Consider the following 24,578-nt stretch of genomic DNA (forward strand, 5'->3'; position numbering starts at 1 on the left):
ACACTAACCCACTTAAACAGCACCTTCTTTCCAGGATATTATAAAGTGGTGCCCCTTTTCTCAAGTTGGTTTCTTGCATCTAGTCCTTATTAATACAAACAAAAAGCTTTGACATTTTGTCTCCTTTTAGCAATGTTTATGTGCATACCAAGTACAAGCTGTAATGTAGTACTTGAATAAGGCCCATCCAATATTGCCTTCTGAACATGTGATCTTCACCATCTATAAGTACAAGGGCAGCAGATGCATGAAATAATTCTCTCCAAGTCGCACAATATCCAGACTACGATTGGATGACCATTCCTTCCCTGTTGCTGAGTCCAAACCTTGGAACTCTTACCCTAATGGCACTATGGGTTTAGCCTAATGACCACGAGGTAAAAGTAGACAACTCACCACGACATTCTTGAGGAAAGTTAGTGATGGGCAATAACTGGTAGCTTTGCCAGTGACATTCACATCAAAAGTATCAATTTTTTAAATCCAATTGGGAGGGTAGGAGGCACAAGAGGTTCACACATAATTGAGACCAGGGAGGCCAATTGATGGATGGTAGGCCTGAGGGGAACACTCATGCTCATTCTGGTTCACAAGGAGTTTAAAGACAAATAAACCTTTGCATCTTACCCACATCTCTTCTGATCAGCCTCCTCCACTATATCATTGCTGTCAGGCAACAGATGCCATCGGACGTGACATATCAGGTATAAACTTGACGTGGAGGTGCTGGTGTTAGACTGGGGTGGAGAAAATCAGAAGTCACATGACACCAGGTTATAATCCAACAGGCTTATTTGATATCACATGCTGTCAGAGTGCCGCACCTTTGACAAGTGACTTCCCCTGATGAAGGAGCACTACTCTAAAAGCTAGTGGTTTGAAATAAACCTGTTGAACTATAACCTGGTGGCCTGTGACTTCTGACTAGGTATAAGATTGTTGCAGTACCAATGATGTAGTTAGGCTGTGACTTCTGAAATGATAAGTAGGCCCATTGCTTCTGGTTAGTGAAAAACTTGTGCTAGCACATGTCTTGAGTTGCTCAATCTGATTGCTAAATGCTTTTATTACAGACCAGGGTAAATCCTGGAAGTAGGTAAGAGATTTACTGGAAACTTAAAAAGAGTAGGAAGTAGTAAAGGAGTAACATCAGATTGGGCAGGAAGTAATGGGTGGAATGCTTCAGGGCTCAGAGCTGGGAACACAACTACCTTAAATTCATATCAATGCCCTTGATTCAGGAACTCAATGCAAAGTGGCTAGATTTTCAGGTGAAAGCAAACCAAGAGGAAATTGGTGCAAATTGCTCACGATTATCAAAGTTAACTGTTTTTAAAAATTGAAGAGGTCACAGGTTACATCAAATGCAAGCAAAGATAAAGTGTTGCAAGTTACAATGATAAAAATAATGCACTAATGATACATGCACTGCACAAACAGTGTTGAAGTAGCTAAGGATGAAGTTAAAAAGGCTGGGGAGTTCACAAAGTATTAACCGGTGCAGATAAGCTGAACAGAGGACATTATTTCAAGGTTAAAGCAGGATATAAATTTAAGCTAGTGAAAGGAAAATGTAACATGTATATACTTCACTCAAGCAATGAATAAGAACAGTATAATCTGCCTGACCAAAGAGCTTAGGGATGTTCAAAATGTAATTAGACACTAGGCTTGGTGTATTCGAGTCGTTGAGTGATTAGCTGGGTAGTTATTTCTTATCCTTGACTCTTTTATGTTCTTGTGTTTGATATATGCTTTTTATGGCACTAAAATTTTGAGTAGACTAAGAAGTAGACTACTCTTTCCTTCAATCTCTTATGTTCTCATTGTTTGAAAGATTTAAGTGGTATTGTTTCTCAGTAATCCTTTCTCCAAAGTTCAGGACTGAAAGTTTTTCTTCTGAACCGAAATTCTAAGTTCCCTTGAGCCCTTGCCAGTGTTGATTGTAATGATTGGAATTCCCTAATATGCTCAGGCTAACTTTAGTTTAAGAAATGTTACCATTTTTTTTGTCAGATTTAACACCCATTTGTTTTACTATATTGCTGCGAACGTCCAGTCCAACATTGACAGCAATGCATTAAGGTAATGAGAATATTACATTTTCCCACCAAGGGTGAGCAAATTGAGCACTCTAACCACCTAGACTTGTTCCTTGCTTAGGAGCTCTCGCGGACTTTCCATAGCCATTATGGAAGTTCTAACACACAAGAACACAGTCATTTATTGTAACTTTCAAATTTGGTTAGACTACAGATAGAGCTCTTTGTACGTCTACTTGCCATACTAAGGAAGGTTGTGATTGGACTGGAGGGAATGCAAAGGAGATTCACCTGGATGTTGCCTCAGATGAAGCATTTTAACTATGAAGAGAGGCTTGAGTTATTTTCTTTAGAGCAGAGAAGGGTGAGAGGGGACATGGTTGAGGTGTTTAAGGTTAGGAGGTGCATGGACAGAGTGAATAAAAACAACACCGACTCCCACCCCCCAGGTTGAAGGATCAATATTGAGGAAACATAATATTAAAGCAAAAACAAGGAGGTTCAGAGGAGATTTAAGGAAAACCTTTCACCGAGAGCACGGTGAGAATCTAGAATGCAATACCTCAGAGGCAGTTGAGGCAGGAAACCTCACAATCTTTAAAAAATACTTTGAAGAACACTTGAAATGTTATAACATTCACACTGGCTCAGTGGTTAGCACCGCTGCCTCACGGCACCAGGGTCCCAGGTTCGATTCCAGCCTGAGGCGACTGTGTGGAGTTTGCATTTCTCCCTGTGTCTGCGTGGGTTTCCTCCCACAGTCCAAAGATGTGCAGTCCAGGTGAATTGGCCATGCTAAATTGCCCATAGTGTTAGGTGCATTAGTCAGAGGGAAATGGGTCTGGGTGGGTTACTTTTCAGAAGGTCGGTGTGGACTAGTTGGGCCAAAGGGCCTGTTGCCACACTGTAGGGAATCGAATCTATGGGTCAAGTGCTGGAATGTGGGCTGGAGTGTAGATTTAGAGTAGTTTTTGTCAGTGCAGACCTGATGGGCTGAAGAGCCTCTTTAGTACGAAATGATGCTATGAATAATGGTCTGTTGCTGTTTCGTCAGTCTTATGACATAGAAAGGTCAGATTCCTGGGCAGGCAGCTATATTACTCTCTCTAGAGTCCTCTCAAATCTGACCCAAGTAATCTTCACTTTCATTCAGAAGTTATTACCTCACATAACTACTGATTTCTTTATTAGTGTCAATGGTCAACAACAGAGCAATCTCTCTCATGGCAGGAATGAGTCAAGCTGAGGTGTCATATCTCTAGAAGTTTTCATTTTCTGGCTCTCAATTTTCTTGGTGTCAGTCAATATAACTGAATAACAGATTTCACTTCACACCAGTACTGCAGCTATCTTATGAAAGCCAAGGAGTATGTTAAACTTGTATACCACATTGATTAGATCACACTGAGCAGACAATCTCCACGTTTTAAGACAGTTTAGAGGCAGTTAAGAAAATGCATGATAATTTCCAAGGCTATTACAGACTTCATAGCTGCAATAATCAGAATACACTGAACAAGCTAGCAGCTTTTTCCACTAGAAAAGAGCAGATTCAAAGATGACTCAATAGGGACCTTTAGAATTAACAAGGTGTTTGCTAAAGTAGATCTTTGGAAGATGCTTCTATTTTTGTCAGTGTTAAGGGCTAGAGGCCATCAATATGAAATTATCACTGGTAAATAAGGAATTCAGAAACTTATTTACTCAAAGGATTCAAAGTGTGGAACTTAGTACGACATGAAGTTCGTTGAGGTAATTGGCATAAATGCTGTTACAATCAGACCCTGGCTGAAGTTTAACAATTAGTTACTGCTCTAAGTGGAATACCCCAAGTTGTTAAGTTCAAGGTGAGGAGAATTGAACTGACTCACCTTCATTCACCTACCCCCTCACTTGGTTGCTTTGACTAGAATCTCTTCCTTTGTTGATACCTTTCTCACAGAGCATTTATTTTTTTAAAGGAGCCCATTTAACGATGCTTTGTTTTGTTAACAAAAAGTGAGGGTTTATTAATTTCTACAGGTGAGAAGAAATATTATTTCATCACCCATGCACACAGATTAGAATTAAGAATTGAGAGCAAAGACTTGAAAGAAAAGAAAAAGATTATATGGGTCAGTATCTGAATTGGTCATGAAGAGCAGATATATCCATATTACAACCATTACAGGGTTGCACCCATAATGATGTTGCTGGCAGTTGAGTTTTTTATATTCGTGATCTTTTAGGCTAAAGGCAGTTCCTTTCACCTGATTGCTTGTTTAACTGGTTCAGATCATTTGAATGAGGAGAAGGCATTTCTCTAACTATAACACAGGGGGAACGAGGAGATAGTTCTTGAATGTAACCTTCCAAATATGCTCACACTTGATTATGGTTCAGTCTCACTGGTCCTCACCATGAAGTGCAAACTAACTTTTTGTAACCCCTGTGATAATGTATTCCTCAAAGAGAAAGCACAAAATATGTCTGCAGTTTCCAGCAGAACCATGTGAATATCTTTTAGAATTACAGACTAATATTCACCATACTCCCGACCTCTGATTGTGGCAATGCCTTTTAAAAAAACTTACATATGAGAGAGAAAGGGATAGAAGGATTAATTGGCAAAATTGGCTGAGGTGGCTTGTTGCAGAGCTTAATCATCAACCACTGGAGCAGTATGGCCTGTACAGGATGCAGATTGTTCTTAAAATAAATTCATGTAATCTTGCCTGAATCAAATGTTAAGGGGATGTTTAGTGGAGGGAGAGGGTATATTGGAGTGTAGTGATTCTAAAGTAAGATGTCTCAGGTTTGATTTGGCTGAGAAGAGAATGCCAAACTGATTATGAAGGTTCTTAATTTATTACCATGATTTGATAACTTAGGTGCTAAAGTGGTGGGAAATGAATTTTATTTTTTCAATTCTGTCATGCTCTGTTCAGTTGTTTTTGGAAGTCAGAAAGGGGTTTCGGATATTGAATTCAAAACGGCATTTATTAAAACACATGTGATTTCTGCTAAATGCTCAGTGAGCAACCTGCCAAGACAATTGCTGTGCTCTTTGCAGGTTTGGGTTTTATGCCTATCAGAGAGAAAAAGAGAAAGAGGCAGAAACATATTGATGCAGGGAGAAGATGCCCACAATAGCAGAGTTGTTGTTATTAGCAAGCTCCAAGTAATCAGGGTGAGAGAGAAATCCTGAGGTACATAGAAATCAGTGAGAAAAGAATCTTCAGACCCAAATGAGATTGTCAGAGATGAAGGCAGACGTTAATTTAGCAAATCCATATTAAGTAACAACGCATTGACTTGGCAATCCGTTTTAAGGGTCTCCAGGAAAACCATGTACTGAAGAAAATAGTGTCTAGTAAACGTACAGAAATTTGACAGAAGGAAGCTGATTATGACTGTGCCAGAAACTTTATTGTGAATTAGACATGAGTCTTCACTAAGGTTTGAGCATCTGTAAAGATATTGCTGGTATCAAAGTGACGAATTCAGCTCTCTGATGTTTGTAATAAGATCTTTCATCTATTTTTCCTTTTGTAATGAACTATAGTTCATCCTTTGGTGAACTAAACCTTTATGTTTTTTTAAATTGTATAAGTATAAAATGTAAATGTTAGCAGTCTCTTATGAATATATTAAATGACTGATCTTCGTGTTAGACAAACAAAAGATAACATTTTGAGTCTATCAAGCCAGTTTTCACTCCAGGATCTAACTTATCCAATATATTACCAACAGCTAAGTTCATAATAAAAACTATGCATATTGCAGGAGAAAAGAGTAGAGGGAGTCATAGTCATAGAGATGTACAGCACGGAAACAGACCCTTCGGTCCAACTCGTCCATGCTGACCAATATCCCAACCTAGTCTAATCCTATTTGCCAACACTTGGTCCATATCCCTCCAAACCTTTCCTATTCATATACCCATACAGATGCCTTTTAAATGCTGCAATTGTACCAGCCTCCACAACTTCCTTTGGCAGCTCATTCCATACATGCACAACTCTGCATGAAAAACTGCCTCTTAGGTTCCTTTTATATCTTTCTCCACTCAGCCTAAACCTATGCCGTCTAGTTCTGGACTCCCCACCCCAGGGAAAAGACTTTGTCTATTTTTCCTAACCATGCCCCTCATGATTTTATAAATTCAATAAGGTCAGCCTTCAGCCTTCAATGCTCCAGGGAAAACAGCTCCAGCCTATTCAACCTCTCCCTATAGCTCAAATCATCCAACCCTGGCAACATCCTTGTAAATCTTTTCTGAATGCATTCAAGTTTCACAACATTATTCCGGTAGGAAGGAGACCAGAATTGCATGCAATATTTCAAAAGTGGCCCAACCAATGTCCTGTACAGCCGCAACATGACCTCCCAACTCCAATACTGAATACTCTGAGCAATAAAGGAAAGCATACCAAACACCTTCTTCACTATCCTAACTACCTGTGCCTCTACTTTCAGGGAATTGTGAACCTGCACTCCAAGGTCTCTTTGTTCAGCAACACTCCTCAGGACCTTACCATTAAATGTATAAGTCCTGCTCTGATTTGCTGTCCCAAAATACTGCACCTCCAATTTTGGTGTCACCTGCAAACTTACTAACTATACATCTATGAACTGGGAAGTTTTGTAGCTGGAGTGAAAGAAGGGAGCTTAAGACTGGAGCTCAGAAGGGCAAAGACACATCAGGAATGACATGTACAGCAGAGTACAGCAATTTTTTATAATTTTAAATGAGATCTGAGGGTTACTTATAGTTACTATAAGCCATTGAATTCAACAAAAGTACGTGAAATGAAAAACAATTTCAATTTTTTGTGACAAAATTACTTCCTGTTTTTCTTGTGGGAGCCTGTCTTTAAGTAACATCCAAATAAATACTCAAATTGATGTGAAAATAAATAGTTACTTTCATTCCAGACTGTCTGGGATATTCCATTTAAAAGCTAGAAAGGAAAGCCAAGTTAAAATACATTGAAAAGTAATTGCTGTAATGCTTTTTTTCTCCATTCAAGGAATTATCTAGTGTTAAGTTAACAACTTGTGAATACCAGGAATGTCACTATTGCAGGTACAAGCAGCAAGAAGATTATCTAGAAGTAAAATGCCATCCAGATGCCTTGAGAACAGCTACTAAGGCATTCTCAAAGAAAAACTGTACACCGACGTTTCAACTGTGACCATACCTTACATTGATTTAAAATTAGATTTTCTTCAGGAGGGGAAAAAAGATTAAATCTGATGTGATAAATAAAACATAATAAAACTTGTGTCTAATGATCAGCAATGCCACTAGGTTAGAAGAAAGATCAAGTATATCTGCCCTTCTCCTTGTAGTCTGAAGTGATGTTGATACACATCATGACCAGACTTCCATCAGGACCAACTGTGTCCCTTTTTCTCCTGGATGTAATAATAAGAAAGACACAAGGTGTTGTTTGAGGGAGTAGAAGTAATACTCTTCTAATCATTGTAAATAGTAATAGCCTTCTTCACTCTTCCTACAGCTTGGAGTAATGTAGTATTTTATCATAGTTCAGACAGATTGCTAGGCACCTTCATAACTAAGCAAGTACTGTTTGGCACTGCATCAATCATTTGGAGGTTTGGACATACAGATGTGATGTGGTGAGAAACCTCCACTTTTTCACTCCATATTCTCTAGGCTGTGAGTAGATTAAGTCACTTCCTCAATGAGAGTGATTGAAACCTGGCCACTTTCATAGTACAAAGCAACAGCCTTGGTCAGGCAACCTAAATCTAGTAGAGCGCACAGGGATCAGTGCTGGAGCCACAATTACTTAAAACATTTATTGGTGAGTTGGATGAGGAAGGTGAATATACTATACTCAAGTTTATGGATGATGTAAAATAAAGTGGGTGATAAATTGTGAGGATAAACAAAGAGGAATATAGACAGATTCAGAGAGTGGGCAAAAAATTGTCAATTGGAATATAGTGTGGAGAAATGTGATAGTATGCAGGAAGAATGGAGGTGGTTGAATATTAATTAAATGGCAAAAGGTTGCAGAAAGCTATAGAATAGAGGGATTTGAGGGTCTTTACCCATGAATCACAAAAAGCTAACATCCATGTTCAGCTGGTAATAAGGAAAGTAAATGGAGACATGTCCTTTATTTCGAAGGGATTGGAGTATGAAAGTGGAAAGTCTATTCTAAAACTGTACAAAGGGATGAGTCAGGCAACAACTGGAATAATGCAACCCCTGATCTAAGGTGAGATAACTGGCATTGAAGGCAGTCCAGAGAAGGTTCACTCAGCTGATACATGTATGGAGGTACTGTTGATTGAGGAGAGGTTGAGTACTCATTATAATTTAGAAGAACGAGAGGCAATCCTATTGAAATGTATAAAATTCTTCTGGGACCTGACAGGGTGGATGTGAAGAAGTTGATTCCCGTTCTGGAAGAGTCTCGGACCAGAGGAAATAATTTCAGAATAAGTGGTTACACGTTTAGGACAGAGATGAGAAGTTCCTTCTCTCCCTGGGTAGGGAATCTACAGATTTCTTGACTAAAGGAGGCTGTCAAGGCTGAGTTGTTAAGTATATTCAAGGCTGAAGTAGACAGATTTTTCATCAGTAAGGAAATCAAGGGTTATAGGAAAAAAGCAGGAAAATGGAGTTTCAGGATGATCAGATTAACTACAGTCTTATTGAATGGCAGAACACAGCTAATCGGCTGAATGACCTACTTCTGCTCCCACATCTTGTGGTTACATTGCCTAATGTTACCAAAATAGGCATCCAAAATGTTGTTGGTCACGAGGAAGAGAACAACAATTTGGTGAATGGGAATGCCAGGTGAGTGGAAAGATAAAGAAAAGGAAATAACTTAAATAGAGCTTTCACCTTAGTCAATTAATCTATTCAATGTCCACAAATGCTGTCTTTATAAAATGGATATACTACAAGTTAAAATCCTCCCTTGTGTGGATGTCAGAGTATTAGAATTTCTGACGTTGGGTGAACAATTTTTTTCACTCACTGCAGACGTTGAAAATAAAATCACCCCTGTCTATCATAAGAAACATCATAACCATTGTTCCCTAGCACAGATATTTTATTATTGGAACAGATGTACGTGATCTGACTACACAGATGTTCTTCCAGGCAAAGTTCATTGTAACCTGGAAATTTATGTAATTCACTAACACTTCATGATCCTCTTTCTTTGGTTCATTCATGTTGAATCCGATGAAACAATCTGAATTTTCAACGAAATTTGCAAAGGTCGTGCTGTCTGTAACCAAGCATGACCAAGCTAGACAGAGCTATTATTAACACAAAAAGGTTCAATGATCTTATTAAAGAACATCTTCTAACACACACACTTCTTAAATTTAATGATTAGATAGAAGCCCCAACACACATTCTATAATACTGAAAATCACTGAATAATTTTTCATGAAATAAATATTAAAACATTTATTTTTCAACGAGTTATTTATTGATCAAATAAAGTTAATTCATCTCTGATAAATTCAAGTGTGTTTGCATAATTACAACAGATGCTGATTATACAATTGAATGCATAATAAATTAATCATTCATAGGCTAGAGACAATTATATCAATACTTGTGTGATCATTTACTTAATTTTCAAACTCATTACATGATTGGTGGCATTGATCATTGTTATAAATTTATGCACTGAAAAGGCCATATCTCTTTATTTTTCTATATTTTTGATTGTGAAGTGGGAAAATGACTGCTTTAAAAGAACAAGGATTGTAGAAAGGATTACTAGACTTACTGAAAGCAATTTACCTGATACTTATTATAAGTGCTGTTTGTATTGCTAATTGTTCAAGCAGTGAAAAAGGTTAATCAGACATGCTGGAGTCAGGACTGTGTGTATGAAGGATGATTCAGCCAGCAACTGATTCAGCCAGCTGATTGGTCTATGGCGTTGTCAATGACAAAGGCCTTCTGCCTGCTGATTGGTCTGCGGAGTTGTCAATGACAAAGACTTTCTGCCTGCTGACAAAGAACAAAGAACAAAGAAAATTTACAGCCCAGGAACAGGCCCTTCAAGCCTGAGCTGATCCAAATATACTGCCTAAACCTATCTGTCAATTCCTAAACATCTGTATCCCTCTGCTCCCCACCTACTCATGCATCTGTCCAGACGCATCTTAAATGAATCTACCGTGCCTACCTCTACCACCTCTGCTGGCAACACGTTCCAAACGCCCACCACTCTCGATGTGAAGTACTTGCCACGTGTATCCCCCTTGAACTTTCCACCTCTCACCTTGAAAGCATGACCCCTGGTTATTGAATCCTTCACCCTCGGGAAAAAGCGTGTCTCTGTTCACCCTGTCTATACCCTTCATGATTTTGTAAACCTCAATCAGGTCCCCCCTCAATCTCCATTTTTCTAGTGAAAATAAACGTAACCTGCTCAACCTCTCTTCATAGCTAGCAGCTTCCATACCAAGTAACATCCTCGTAAACCTTCTCTGCACCCTCTCCAAAGCATCCACATCCTTTTGGTAATGTGGCAACCAGAACTGTACATAATATTCTAAATGCAGCCGACCCAATGTCTTATATAATTTTAATGTGACTTGCCAGCTCTTATACTCAATACCCCGTCCAATGTAGGCAAGCATACTATATGCCTCCTTGACCATTCTATCCACCTGTGCAGCAACCTTCAGGGTACAATGAACCTGCACTCCCAGATGTCTCTGCCCATCAACTTTTCCCAAGGCTCTTCTTTATGATCAGCTCCCATACAACTAAATAGCTGTCTAACTCTGGAAAGGAAGAAGAAATCCTTATTTAATTTCCCTCATTAGTTGCTGATTTGGAGGTGCTGGTGTTGGACAGGGGTGTATAAAGTTAAAAATCACACAACACCAGGTTGAAGTCTAACACATTTATTTGGAAGCACTAGCTTTCAGAGCGCTGTTCCTTCATCAGGTGGTTGCAAGTTGTGGCTCTTAACCAATAAGCAGAAAACTTTATATAAGTGTGAACCAGTAGCTGTAAGTCTGCTGCAAGCAAACAAGAGTACCTGGAGATGGACGATTGAGGAGCAGTAAGTCCTGACAAAGCAAAAGGATAATCTCAGCAAACCCTGTGAACTGGGATCATTGGACTGCCTTCCCAGTCTTGCCCTCCATCCATAACATACATGCCATACATGCTTTATTTTTGTCTGCCCTTTGGAGGAATTTTTTAAGGGCTTAGAGTTTAACTATTAGAGCTATATGTCAACACTTCATTATTGTTTTTGAATCATAGAATCCTTACAGTGTGGAACGCGGCCATTTGGCTCATCAAATCTGCACTGACCCTCTGCAGACCATCCCACCCTCCTACTCAGTGCCCGTAACCTCACATTTCCCATGGCTAATCCACCTAGCCTACATATCCTGGGACAATTCAGAATGGCCAATCTGCCTAACTCGCACATCTTTAGACTATGAAGGAGACCATAGCACCCACATGAAACCCATGCCAACACAGGAAGAACATGCAAACTGCACTCAGGCAGTCACCCAAGGCTGGAAGTGAACCCAGGGCCCTGGTGCTGCAAAGCAGCAGTGCTAACCACTGAACCAGTGTGCTGTATCTGTCACTGGAATATATTTGTTTATGGTGAATACATTTTTGTTCAGTACAGAAACCTAGTAGATATTCTCTGTCAAGCGGAGTCTAAAAGACAGGTAAATTGGAGAATTTTGCATACATTTATAAAATCTTTAACTCTTATAACAACTCTAGCCAGTAGAACTTGATTTCCAGCACACTATCCACGTGAGACGTAACAGCATCTGTGTTTCCAGTTTATTTCTCTTGTTTGAACAAGAGGAGTTCCACTCAAATAACGGGCCCTGAACTTCCTTGTGGGTCTCTCCTACTCATTCCACTAATTCTCTATTAGGAAATCAGAAAAAAAATGAGAGACTGACCTCAGTGACCTTATTCAGTGGTATAGACCATTTAACTGGGAATTTGCCCATCTACCACCTAAATACTCCATGAGAATTCTTGGCATGAATCTATAAAAATAAATAATAAAATGATCTTCCTTCACCTTGCATTATAGCTAAGTATTTATTTGTGTAAGTAAAGCAGTTCAGGAATATGTATAGGTGGTAGTCATCATTTGCATTTGGTATGTAATAATATCATTATAATACTCTTTTCAGCAGGAATGAATCTGTGAAATTTCCAAAGTCTTTATTATTTACAGCATTTTGCAGTTTGCAACTGTTGTCACTCCCAAAAGAAGGTACAAAATATATTATTTTGAGAAAATGTATTTACAAATGTTTCCTCCTGAAAGAAGCTAACATTCTTCTGACACACTCATTTTGTAAATCTAGCAGGCAATTGGAGCCTGATTTAGTCATCAATGTCCCAGCTTTCAAACGATCTGAATGCTCATGAGAAGTAATGCACTGAGAATGTACCATCATGGCGAAGTCTGCAACATAAGAGGTTTAAGGGACTACCAACCATCTGTTGGTGCCATTGAATATGGTGAGAACAGCCCTACCTGGTCATCAAGTGACAAAAGTAGGCCCCAAGTGGGACTCTGGGCCAAAAGAAGAGAACAGTCAATGGAAATTAGGAAGAGAACAACATAAAAAAGGATTGAATAACCTATTTATTTAGCTCATGAATCATGTTCTCTTGAAGTTGAGTAAAATCAAGAAAGGTATAGAAAGATACTTAATCCAAATTGGTTTTTTTTAATTTGAGGGACCAAAGAAATTTAGAAAATTCAGAATTGTTTCTCAATTATGTTCTCAGTCACAACTTGCAACAAATTTGAACATTTGTAACTCAACGGCTTGTCATACTGACTATATGAAAAGATTTATAGCAAGAAAATTGGAATGGTCACTACAATATACCCTGAAATTCAAGCTTAATGCCAAAAAGGTATAATTTGCAGAAACTAATCTTCATTTCATAATAGCTGTTTTATGACATTGGCAATGTGTGCTATCAAGGTTGGGGCCTTTGTCAATAATGTTTCTGACAAATATTCTCATTAAGTTGCCATTATAAACCAATAACAGTTGACTGAAGTAGTTTTCCTTGAATTGTATTGAGAAAACCACATCCCCATAATTATGGTAGATAGTTAAAAATAATATATGGATTTTTTTCTGTTAACTGATATGGAAGACACATTTCTGACAAAAAAAAATTCATAAGACTGAAGGTTTTAGCAGTTAAATTGCTGGAAATAGCATCTATCAGATGCAATATTGTTTAAGGGCTGTTCCAAAAGCTATATATATATATATATATATATACATATTTCCAATTAAGATGATAGATGAGAAGTTTGAATTAAAATGGATCACAGAGTTAAATCTATCCTGAGTTGCAAATAATACAAAAGTGAGTCTATTTTTACACCATATTTCTAGGATCACAAATGACATTAAAGCAGCCAGTTGAGCCACGTATTTTAATCAGATCATAAAGTTCTGTTTTTCAACTGATATGTGCATTTTCATCTACAGTACTAGAAGATGGTGATATATGGAGCTGTTAATAAGGCTGAATGCAGTTGTCCCAAAGATTTTACTTGTAAAGTCTTGTCTTTGCTGTTACTTAATGCACCTGTTCAATTAACATACTAATTAGATTAATCATTCTTATTTATGTCTTAGAAACATACAAATGTGTGACACCTTAATAAAATAGATTTCTACAGAACACAGATCTGCATATCACTGTTGCCTTGAAAGCAGGAGTTCAGTTTTTAAAGGTTTTTCAAATCTCGTTAACATAATACTGATTATAGGGTAGAAACATTTTTCTTGTTGATTTATTTGTTTCAGTAAGGAGCATGGTCAATGTAAGGGAAACTTTTCCTGAGTGAATCGGTGACCAAATTGGTATATCTAAGAATTTAGTTCCAAGTAGGAATGCAATTAGTAAATCTCTATCCCTACATTCAATTTTTCAATATGAATCAGATTCTGGCCGAGAACTAATAGTCTTACGTAATTTAAGATTGCTTTGTTCAATAGGCAGCTGTTGATAATCACAGTTACCCATTAATCACTTGCCTGTGGAAGGGTCTGAATAGGTGTTGATTATTGTAGCAGGACATTTAGCTGCATAGTAACTCGTCACAACTTGAGAAAGAATAGGGGGTTGGGGGAAGAGAGGTAAGTAAGTACACGTGGGAATTTGGTTTAAAGTGAGGGGTCAGTATTAGGGAGAAAGCATTATTTTAAAGTAATATGTGCTGAAATAAGTTATTTGTACTGAGTGGGGAATTTGGTGAAGAGTGGAGAAGATGTTTTTTTTCTTACTTCATTATTTCTTCAGCCTCTAGTATTTGATTTCTAATTTTGTGCAGTAGATAGAAAAAGTAGGAGCTAACACTGTTAGCAAATGTAAGTTTTTAACAGTATTGCAAGTATTCTATTGTTTCACCAGCATTGGAATGTTGACTGGTAGTGATAAAATATCTTGGGAGGTACAGACTGTATTAATAGTATTTATTTATTAATTTACACAATAAGGATAGTAGGGTTCATTTGGTTCTGAGCTGTATGGCTCTATAAATGTACAATATGGGATCTGTGTGATCCATGGTATTCATACCTAAGGTAAGTATGTGCAGCTGTAGGATCTTTAACTCAAAGTTATTGAGAGGCCAAGTTGCAGATGCTAGGACACATCAAGGAAGGACAATGTTACTGGTAAACATTATTCCAGGAAGCAGTCACAACTCTTTGAATAAATGTTCCTGATTGACTATCCTGGTAGCAAAGGCAAGGAGGGAATGACAACAGTGAAGTAGGTAAAGGGATCCAGAAGGCAGACAATTTGCAATTGTAGAACATGTTTGAATATGAGTGAGTGTTGCCACATGGATGAGTTAAGTGGTCATTGCAATGTGGTACAGGAAGTCAGTCAAAACTGGGATGAGTAAGAGAAAGTAAAATTGTAATAGGACTTGGCATTGTGAGGGATTCTCTATTCTCTCTCAATGCTTGCCCAATGCCAGAGTTCCAGATATCTTCTCTGGGTTGGAGGTGAATTTACAATTAAAACAGAAGGATTCAGTGATTGTGTTCCATTTTGGTCCCAACACCATACAAAGAGCTAGGAAAAAGCATGTTTTCCTGAAGGACTGTGTGAAGTTGGGTAATATCGTCATAGAGATGTACAGCACGGAAACAGACCCTTCGGTCTAAATCATCCATGCTGACCAGATATCATAACCCAATCTAGTGCCACCTGCCAGCACCCAGCCCATATCCCTCCAAACCCTTCCATTCATATACCCATCCAGATGCCTTTTAAATCTTGTAATTGAAACAGCCTTCACCACTTCCTCTGGCGGCTCATTCCATACACACACCACACTCTGCGTGAAAAAGTTGCCCTTTAGGTCTCTTTTATATCTTTCCCCTCTCACCCTAAATCTATGCCCTCTAGTTTTGGATTCCCCCACCCCAGGGAAAAGACTGTTTAGTTATCCTAACCATGCCCCTCATGATTTTGTAAACCTCTAAGGTCATCCCTCAGTCTTTGCTCTAGGGAAAACAGCCTGAGACTATTCAACCTCTCCCTATAGCTCAAATCCTCCAACTCTGGCAACATCTTTGTAAATCTTTTCTGAACCCTTTCAAGTATCACAATATCTTTCCTATAGGAAGGAGACCACAATTGCATGCAATATTCCAATAGTGGCCTAACTAATGTCATGTACAGCTGCAACATGACCTCCCAACTCATATACTCAATACTCTGACCAATAAAGGAAAGCATACCAAACGCCGCCTTCACTATCCGATCGACCTGCGACTCCACTTTCGAGGAGCTATGAACTTGCACTCCAAGGTCTCTTTGTTCAGCAACACTCCCTAGGACCTTACCATTACATGTATAAGTCCTGCTAAGATTTGCTTTCCCAAAATGCAGCAACTCACATCCATCTGCCATGACTCAGCCCATTGGCCCATTTGATCAAGATCCCCTTGTAATCGGAGGTAAACTTCTTCGCTGTCCAATACACCTCCAGTTTTGGTGTCATCAGCAAATTTACTAACTATGCCTCTTATGCCCACACCCAAATCATTTATATAAATGACAAAAAGTTGTGGACCCAGCACCGATCCTTGTGGCACTCCACTGGTCACAGGTTTCTAGTCTGAAAAACAACCCTCCATCACCACCCTCTGTCTTCTACCTTTGAACCGGTTCCATATCCAAATGGCTAGTTCTCCCTGTATTCCATGAGATATAACCTTGCTCACCAGTCTCCCATAGGGAACCTTGTTGAACGTCTTACTGAAATTCATATAGTTCACATCTACTGCTCTGCCCTCATCAATCCTCTTTGTTACTTCTTCAAAAAACTCAATCCAGTTTATGAGACATAATTTCCCATGCACAAAGCCATGTTGACTATCCCTTGCCTTGCCTTTCCAAATACACGTACATCCCATCCCACAGGATTCTCTCCAATAACTTGCCTACCACTGACATCAGGCTCAGTGGTCTATAGTTCCCTGACTTGTCCTTACCACCTTTCTTAAACAGTGGCACCACGTTAGCCAACCTCTAGTCTTCCGGCACCTCACCTGTGACTATTGATGATACAAATATCTCAGTAAGAGGCCCAGCAATCTCTTCCCAAGCTTCCCACAGAGTTCTAGGGTATACTTGATCAGGTCCTAGGTATTTATCCACTTCTAAGTGTTTCAAGACATCCAGCACTTCCTCCTCTGTAATATGGACATTTTTCAAGATGTTACCATCTATTTCCCTGCAGTCTATATCTTCCATATCCTTTTCCACAGTAAATACTGATGCTAAATATTCATTTAGCATCTGCCCCATCTCCTGTGGCTCCACACAAAGGCCGCCTTGCTGATCTTTGAGGGGATCTATTCTCTCCATTGTTACCCTTTTGTCCTTAATGTATTTGTAAAAACCCTTTGGATTCTCATTAATTCTATTTGCCAAAGCTATCTCATGTCCTCTTTTTGCCCTCCTGAGTTCCCTCTTAAGTATACTCCTACTTTTTCTATACTCTTCTAAGGATTCACTTGATCTATCCTGTCTATGCCTGACATATGCTTCCTTCTTTTTCTTAATCAATCCCTCAATTTCTTAAGTTATCCAGCATTCCCTATAGCTACCAGCCTTTCCTTTCACCCTAATAGGAATATACTTTCTCTGGACTCTCTATATCTCATGTCTAAATTAGAAAGCAGCCCCTCAAAGTTGATGCTACTGTTTGCATTACTAACTGAGCTGCATGCAATTTGGCATTGGATGAATCAAACTAGAGAGGTGAATGCTCCACTCAAAGACTGCGGGGAAAAGTGATTTCCAAATCATGAGGCATTGCTTCAGGACTAAAGAAAGCGGAGTCTGCAGTGTTCAGCTCATCTACACCTGAACCATGCTTGGAATGATGTTCCTCTGAGCCACATAACTCGCTAAGTATAGAAGGCTTTAAAGTAAACAAGGGCACTGTGGAATCAAGCTTTTGCAGATCAGATGAGTAGAGTCAAGGTAGGACAGCAAAGGAAAAACCAAGTAAGAAAATTGCAGAAAGGGACTGAGAGACCAAACATTAAAAAAAATCAGCAGTCAAGACAAATGATACAAATGTAACAAATAAAGCTAAAGGATCCGATCTGAATGAGCATAACATTCATAAGAGTTAGGGCAAGTTGAAGTGAAGAAATATGATCTGATGATCTAAATATTAAGGGGTATGAGACATTCAACAAGAATTGGAAGCTTGTTTAGAAATGCTACCATTCCATATCTAATCTATCATTGATGCAACGGTCAGACCAAAATCTGGTTTGGAAGGTTAGAGTATAGAATTAGTGTGGGTGGACATGAGGAATAGTAAGTGAAAAATGTCACTGGTGGGAATGATGTACAGGATTCTGAACAATAATCAAAATATTGGATAAATTACACAAAATGAATTTTTTTTTAAGGGGACAGAAATGTGATTGATTTTAACCTGCATATAAACTGGAAAACTCAGGGAGGTAATAATAACCAAGTTCTTTGAATGCTCTTGATATAGTTTCTATCAGGAATATGTTCTAGAATGACCAGAGAGCAGGCCAGAATAGATCTGGTTTTGTGCAATCTAACAGCATTAATCAATTACTTCACAATGAAGGCACCTCAGTGTGACCATAATAAAATTGAATTTTATGTGCAGTTTGAAAGGGAGGAATGTGGGTCTAAGGCTCACAAATTAAATTGAACAAGAAGTAACTATCTTGGTATGAAAGCTGAGTGAGAGTTATAGAATTGTACAGCACAGAAACAGACCCCTTAGTCTAACTTGTCCATGCCAACCAGCTATCCTAAACCAATCTAGTCCCATCTGCCAGCATTTGGCCCATATCCCTCTAAATGCTTCCTATTCATGCACCCTTCCAGATGTCTTTTAAATGTTGTAATTGTACCAGCCTCCACCACTTCCTCTGTGTCAAAACATTGCCCATCAGTACCTCTTCAAATCTTCCTCCTCTCACCTTAAATCTATGCCCTTTAGGTTGGGACTCCACTACTCTGGGGGAAGAAAGGCCACGGCTATTCACCCTGTCCTTGCCCAGCATGATTTTATAAAGGTCTGTAATGTTACCCCTCAGCCTCCAATGTTCCAGAAGGGGAAAAACCCCAGCATGCTCAACTTGTCTCTCTCCAATCCTGGCAATGATTTTGTATGTATTTTTTGATTCCTTTCAAATTTCACAACATATTTCCTATAGCAAGGAAACCAGAACTGAACACAGTATTCCAAAAGTGGCTTCACCAATGCCCTGTACAGCCACAACATGATGCCCCAACTCCTATACTCAATGCACTAACCAAAGAAGGCGAACATGCCAAACATCATCATCACCACATAATCAAAAACTGAAAGAACTGTGGATGCTGGCAGACCGGCTAAGATTTTCTGTTTTTGTATCTGCCTTCTTTACCACTCTGTTTACCTGTAACTCCACTGAATTAAGATGGAATATTAAGTTAGGTGATAGGTCAATATTGATGCAATGAAGAATACAGAAGTGCATGGGGTCCTTAGAGATTTTGTACATGTGCTGCATGTATGCAGGTACAGCATGTCATCAAGAAATCTAGTGGGATGCTTGCCTTTTATTACAAGAGGAATTGAACATGAAAGTAAAGAAGTTATACAGGGCATTGATTAGACCACATCACAAATATTGTATAGCATTTCGGTCTACTTGTTTAAGAAAGGATGTAAATGCTTCAAAGATGGTTCAGAGGAGATTGATTGATTCCTGAAATAAGCAGGTTGTTTTATGAGGAGACCTTTAGCTTGTTTTCACCAGAGTTTAGATAAGGAGAAGTGAACTTGGTTGCAATTTAGAAAACTCCAATCCCTCCACCACTGACACTTAGTGAAGATCCAAAGTCCTTAACCTCTCCTCGTATGCCAAGATCATCTTCCCTAGGACCATTCTTGGAAACCTCCTCTGGACCCCTCTAATGCCAACATATCATTCCTTAGATGTAGGATCCAAAACTGCTCACAATGTCCAAATACAATCTGACCAGAGCCTTATATAGCCTCAGCAGTACATTTCTGCTCTTGTATTCTCACCTTTTGAAATGAATGTTAACATTGCTTTGGTCGTCTTAATTGCCAACTGAAGCTGCATATTAACTTTAATAGAATCCTGAACTAGGACTTCCATTGTGCTACAGATTTTGCAAACCTTTCCCTGTTTAAAAATATTCAATACCATAATTCTTCCTACCAAAGTGCATAACCAATAAATTTCCCACTTTGTATTTCATGATTCACTTCTTTGCCCACTCATCTAGCCTGTTCAAGTCCTTTTGCAGGCTCCCAATTCCTGAACATTACCTGTTCTTCCACCTATTTTTGTGTCATCTGCAAACATATCAACAATGCTTTGAATTCCTTCATCCAGATTGTTAATATATAACGTGAATAGTTGTGATCCAACCACTAACCCCTGCAGAACTCCACTAGTCACCAGCTGCAATCCTGAAAAAGACCCCGTCCCTGATGTGTCACAGTGTTTAAAGTTCAGACTCCAGTTCATCAACTCTGAGCTCGAACTCCTCAAGCAACCAACACTTGCTGCAGATGTGGTAACTATGAACCACAATGGGGTTCACCAGCTCTCATATCATGCAGTACAAGACATCACCTGGCCCTAAATCTATATTCTATTTTCTTAATTCTTAATTTGAGTTTTAAAAAAATGTCCCACCATTAGTTCTATTAGTTTGTAACCTGTAAACATTTTCCCTATTTATCTTCAATCTGAATTCTGGGAAAGTCTAGGACCATAAAACATAATCTCAGAATGAGAGATCACCCATTTAAGACAGAGGAGGAATAATTTTTTGTCCTGAGAGTGAGGAATTGATGAAATTCTTTACCACAGAGGCTGAAGAGGCTATGTCGAGAATCAAGAATTATGGAAAAGAGGAAGGAAGACGGAGTTGAGGATTATCAGCTGTGATCTCCTTGAATGGCAGAACAGACTCAGTGGGTCAAATGACCTACTTTTATTTCTGTCTTCTCGTCTCATGCTTAAGTCCATCAGTAAAGGATACTGTTTTCAAACTAGGAGAGAGATGCGGGGGGGTTTTGTTTTCTCTGAAGACTGTGTGGCTTTGGAACTCTCTGCCTCAGAAGGCAACAAAAATGGTACCATTAGATATTTTTAAAGCCCATTGAATAGATTCTTGGTTGGTAAGAGCATCAAAGGTTGTTGGGGGACAGATGGGATTGAGCAAGTTGGAACACAACAGATTAACCGTGACTTGGTGAATTGGCAGAGTGGATAAGTGCCGAATGGACTACTTCTCCTAATTCATGTGTCAGTGTTGTTGGAGTTTATACAGCAGTACAATATAGCAACAGATTCACTGTTGCTCTCTATTTTATATTGGTTTCTACTAAATCCTTCTTGATGAGTTATTGGAATCTATTGATTTCCAATGTATCATACAGAAGGTCAAGTGCTAATGCCTGCTCCCATAGGACAATAGATGTATAATGTAAATGAGTTAACATTAAATGATAGTGAAATAATCGAGTCACCACTGAAAATGTTAACACCTTCAGTCAAATGAGCATCTGAAGGAGACCAATTTGACCCCTGACCGAGGAAATATATTAATATTTAAATCAGCTAATGTATGAAATAAGAAACCCTCTCTCCATCCTGAGCTGTGACAGTGTCAATTAGTGCGTAACTAGCCAATAAAATCAAAAACCTTGATAGTTCACTCTTTTGATAGATTGCACAATTGTAAAACAAAAAAATAATTTCATTGTTGAACCATGTTCCTTAATTCTTAATGGGGATTGTGTGTGATGACAGAGACCTTAAGATCTTAACCTACAGTTGATCTCAAAATGGGTTAAGCTTCTCTCTTTCTCAAAATCGTTTCCTAAAATCTGCTCACATGTCGATTTGGAAATTCAATAAAGAATGGATAAAACATTTAACATGTCTGCTTTCTGCTCGTGTCTGAATACATATTGAGATCCACACAGACAGTAGTTGACATGCAGTTCTGCTTTTGTGGTTGATCTAAAGGCCCAGAGTCACAAACCTCTGGGCTGTTTACAATTTTATATTTCATCTATGTTTGGTTATTTATGAAATCTGGACATTAATAATGTAAGGTGCTGTGATTTATTCCAGACATAAGCACTGCTGTGGCTTCCAAATTAGTTTGGGTTTCTTACAGTTCTCATGTATTCTGTGCAGGCACCATCATCACCTTCTTCACCTTCAGCTGATGAACCAAAATATGAGAAGCGTTGGCTTGATACATTATCGGTCCCTTTGTCGATGGCTCGAGTCTCAAGGTACAGAGCTGGAGCAGATCAATTAAGGTTTGTGATCCAGAGAGACAAAGATTGAATAATCTGGAACGTTTCAGATATTGTTTGAATGAGTGTTTAGGTACACTGTGGGACAGAGTCCTTTGCAAAGATGAAAAAGTGTTCTATGTCTGATGTAGTGGATAAATTTATCGGAAGAGACAGTTTGCATTGGATTAATCAGGTTTATGTTCATAGAGAGAGGATGTGCAATGTGAAGCTAAGTACCTCTGTATCTAACCAGCACTGGCAAACAGCTGCATCAAATATGCTGATGTAAAATCAAGCAGTCTTGCAAAACTTGCTCTGTTTGAGAAAGATGAACTCAGAAGACAAAGTTGGATACAATTGCAAAACTATTCCTGAGACATTTAATATTCACCAAACCTCTGAAAGTTGATCACAATACATAACACCAGAAAATGATATAAGGTTTAGAATATAGAATACAGAACATAGAATGTTATAGCGCAGTACAGCCCTTCAGCCCTCAATGTTGCGCGACCTGTGAAATTAATCTGATGCCTATCTAACCTAGCCATTCCATCACGATCCAAATGTATGTCCTTTGCCCATAAATGTCGGTGAGTTTAGTTCTGCTGCAGGCAGGCCGTTTAACGCCCCGACTACTCTCTGAGTAAAGAAACTGCCCCTGATATCTCTCCTAAATCTATCACTCCTCCATTTAAAGCTATGTCCCCTCATATTAACCTTCACCATCTGAGGAAAAAGGCTCTCACTGTCCACCTTGTCTAACCCTCTAATTACCTTATATGTCTCGATTAAGTCACCTCTCAACCTTCTCTCCAATGAGAACAGCCTCAGTTCCCTTAGCCTTTCTTCGTAAGACCTTCCTACCATACCAGGCTACATCTCCTCTGAACCCTTTCCAAAGCTTCCACATCCTTCTTATAATGCAGTGACCAGAACTGTACACAATACTCCATGTGCAGCCTTACCAGTGTCTTGTACAGTTGAAGCATGGCCTCCAAAACTCAATCCCCATGTCAACCAACCATGTGCCTTTTTAACAACTCTATACATGGGTGGCAACTTTCAGGGATTTATGCACCTGGACACAGAGATCTCTCTGTTCATCTCGACTGCCAAGAATGTTACCATTCGCCCAGTACTCTGCATTCCTGTTATTTCTTCCAAAGGGAACTACCTCACACTTTTCCACATTAAACTCTATTTGCCACTTCGCTGCTCGGCTCTGCATCTTATCTATGTCCCTCTGTAACCCACAACATCTTTCAACACTATCCACAACTCTGCCTACCTTACTGCTATCTGCAAATTTACTAACCTATCCTTCTATGCCCACATCCAGACTTTTATAAAAATGACAAACAGCAGTGGCCCCAAAACAGATCCTTGTGGCATACCACTGGTAATTGAGTTCCAGGATGAACATTTCCCATCAACCACCACCCTCTGTCGTCTTTCAGCTACCCACTTTCTGATCCAGTTCACTAAATCACCTTCAATCCTGAAACTCTGTAAAGTGCAATAGCTTACCATGTGGAACCTTATCAAACACCTTACTGAAGTCCATATACACCACATCAACCTCTTCACCATTATCCACCTGTTTTGTCACTTTCACGAAGAACTCAATAAGGTTAGTTAGGCATGACCTACGCTTCACAAAGCCATGTTGACTATCTCTAATCAAGTTATTCCTTTCCAGATGGTTATAAATCCTATCGCTTATAATTTTTTCCAACACCTTACCCACAACCGGAGTAAGGCTCACTGGCCTATAATTACCAGGGTTGTCCCGACTCCCCTCCTTAAACAAGGGAACAACATTTGCTACACTACCGTCTTCTAGCACCACTCCAGTCAACAATGATGACATAATGATCAAAGCCAAAGGCTCTGAAATCTTCTCCCTGGCTCCCAGCAAATCCGAGGAAAATTCCCATCCTACCCAGGGGTCTTATCTATTTTCAGATCTTCCAAAATTGCTAAAACTTCCTCTTTGTCAACTGCAATCCCATCTAATCTACTAGCCTGTATCTCTGTATTCTCAGTAATGTTGCCTTGTTCCAATGTGAATACTGATGAAAAGTAATCATTAAGCGCGTCCCCTATGTCCTCAGATTACACATACAACTTTCCACTGCTATCTTTGATTGGCCCTAATCTTACTCTAGTCGTTCTTTCATTCCTGATATTCCTATAGAAAGCCTTAGGGTTTTCTTTGATCCTATTCACCAATAAATTCTCATGTCCCCTCCTTGCTCTTCTTAGTCCTGTCTTTAGATCTTTTCTGGCTAACCTATAACTCTCAAGCGGCTTAACTAAGTCTTCACATCTCATACCCACATAAGCCTTCCTCCTCTTCTTGATTAGAGCTTCAATTTCTTCAGTAAACCATGACTCCCTCTCTCAACAACTACCCCCCTGCCTGATAGGTATTTACTTATCAAGGATCCACAGTACCTGTTCCTCGAATAAACTCCACATTTCAAGTGCGTCCATCCCCTGCAGTTTCTTTTCCCATCCTATGCATCCTAAATCTTGCCTAAACACATCATAATTGCCTTTCCCCCGTTATACCTCTTTCCTTGAGGTATATAACTATCCCTGCCCGTTGCTGTTGTAAACATAACTGAATTGTGTTCACTAT

The 24,578-nt window shown here is 39.1% G+C and overlaps 1 protein-coding gene across 1 annotated transcript in view; it reads left to right on the forward strand.

The window, feature by feature from the left end:
• The window catches only part of sntg2 (syntrophin, gamma 2), a 357,280-nt gene that overhangs the window by 203,992 nt on the left and 128,710 nt on the right, over nt 1–24,578 (forward strand). Inside the window, exon 13 of the mRNA XM_072549107.1 lies at nt 21,825–21,952. Within this exon, the coding sequence (XP_072405208.1) occupies nt 21,825–21,952 (128 nt within the window). The remainder of the gene's footprint in view (nt 1–21,824; nt 21,953–24,578) is intronic.

Source organism: Chiloscyllium punctatum, chromosome 3, assembly GCF_047496795.1.
Source record: "Chiloscyllium punctatum isolate Juve2018m chromosome 3, sChiPun1.3, whole genome shotgun sequence".
NCBI lineage: Eukaryota > Metazoa > Chordata > Chondrichthyes > Orectolobiformes > Hemiscylliidae > Chiloscyllium > Chiloscyllium punctatum.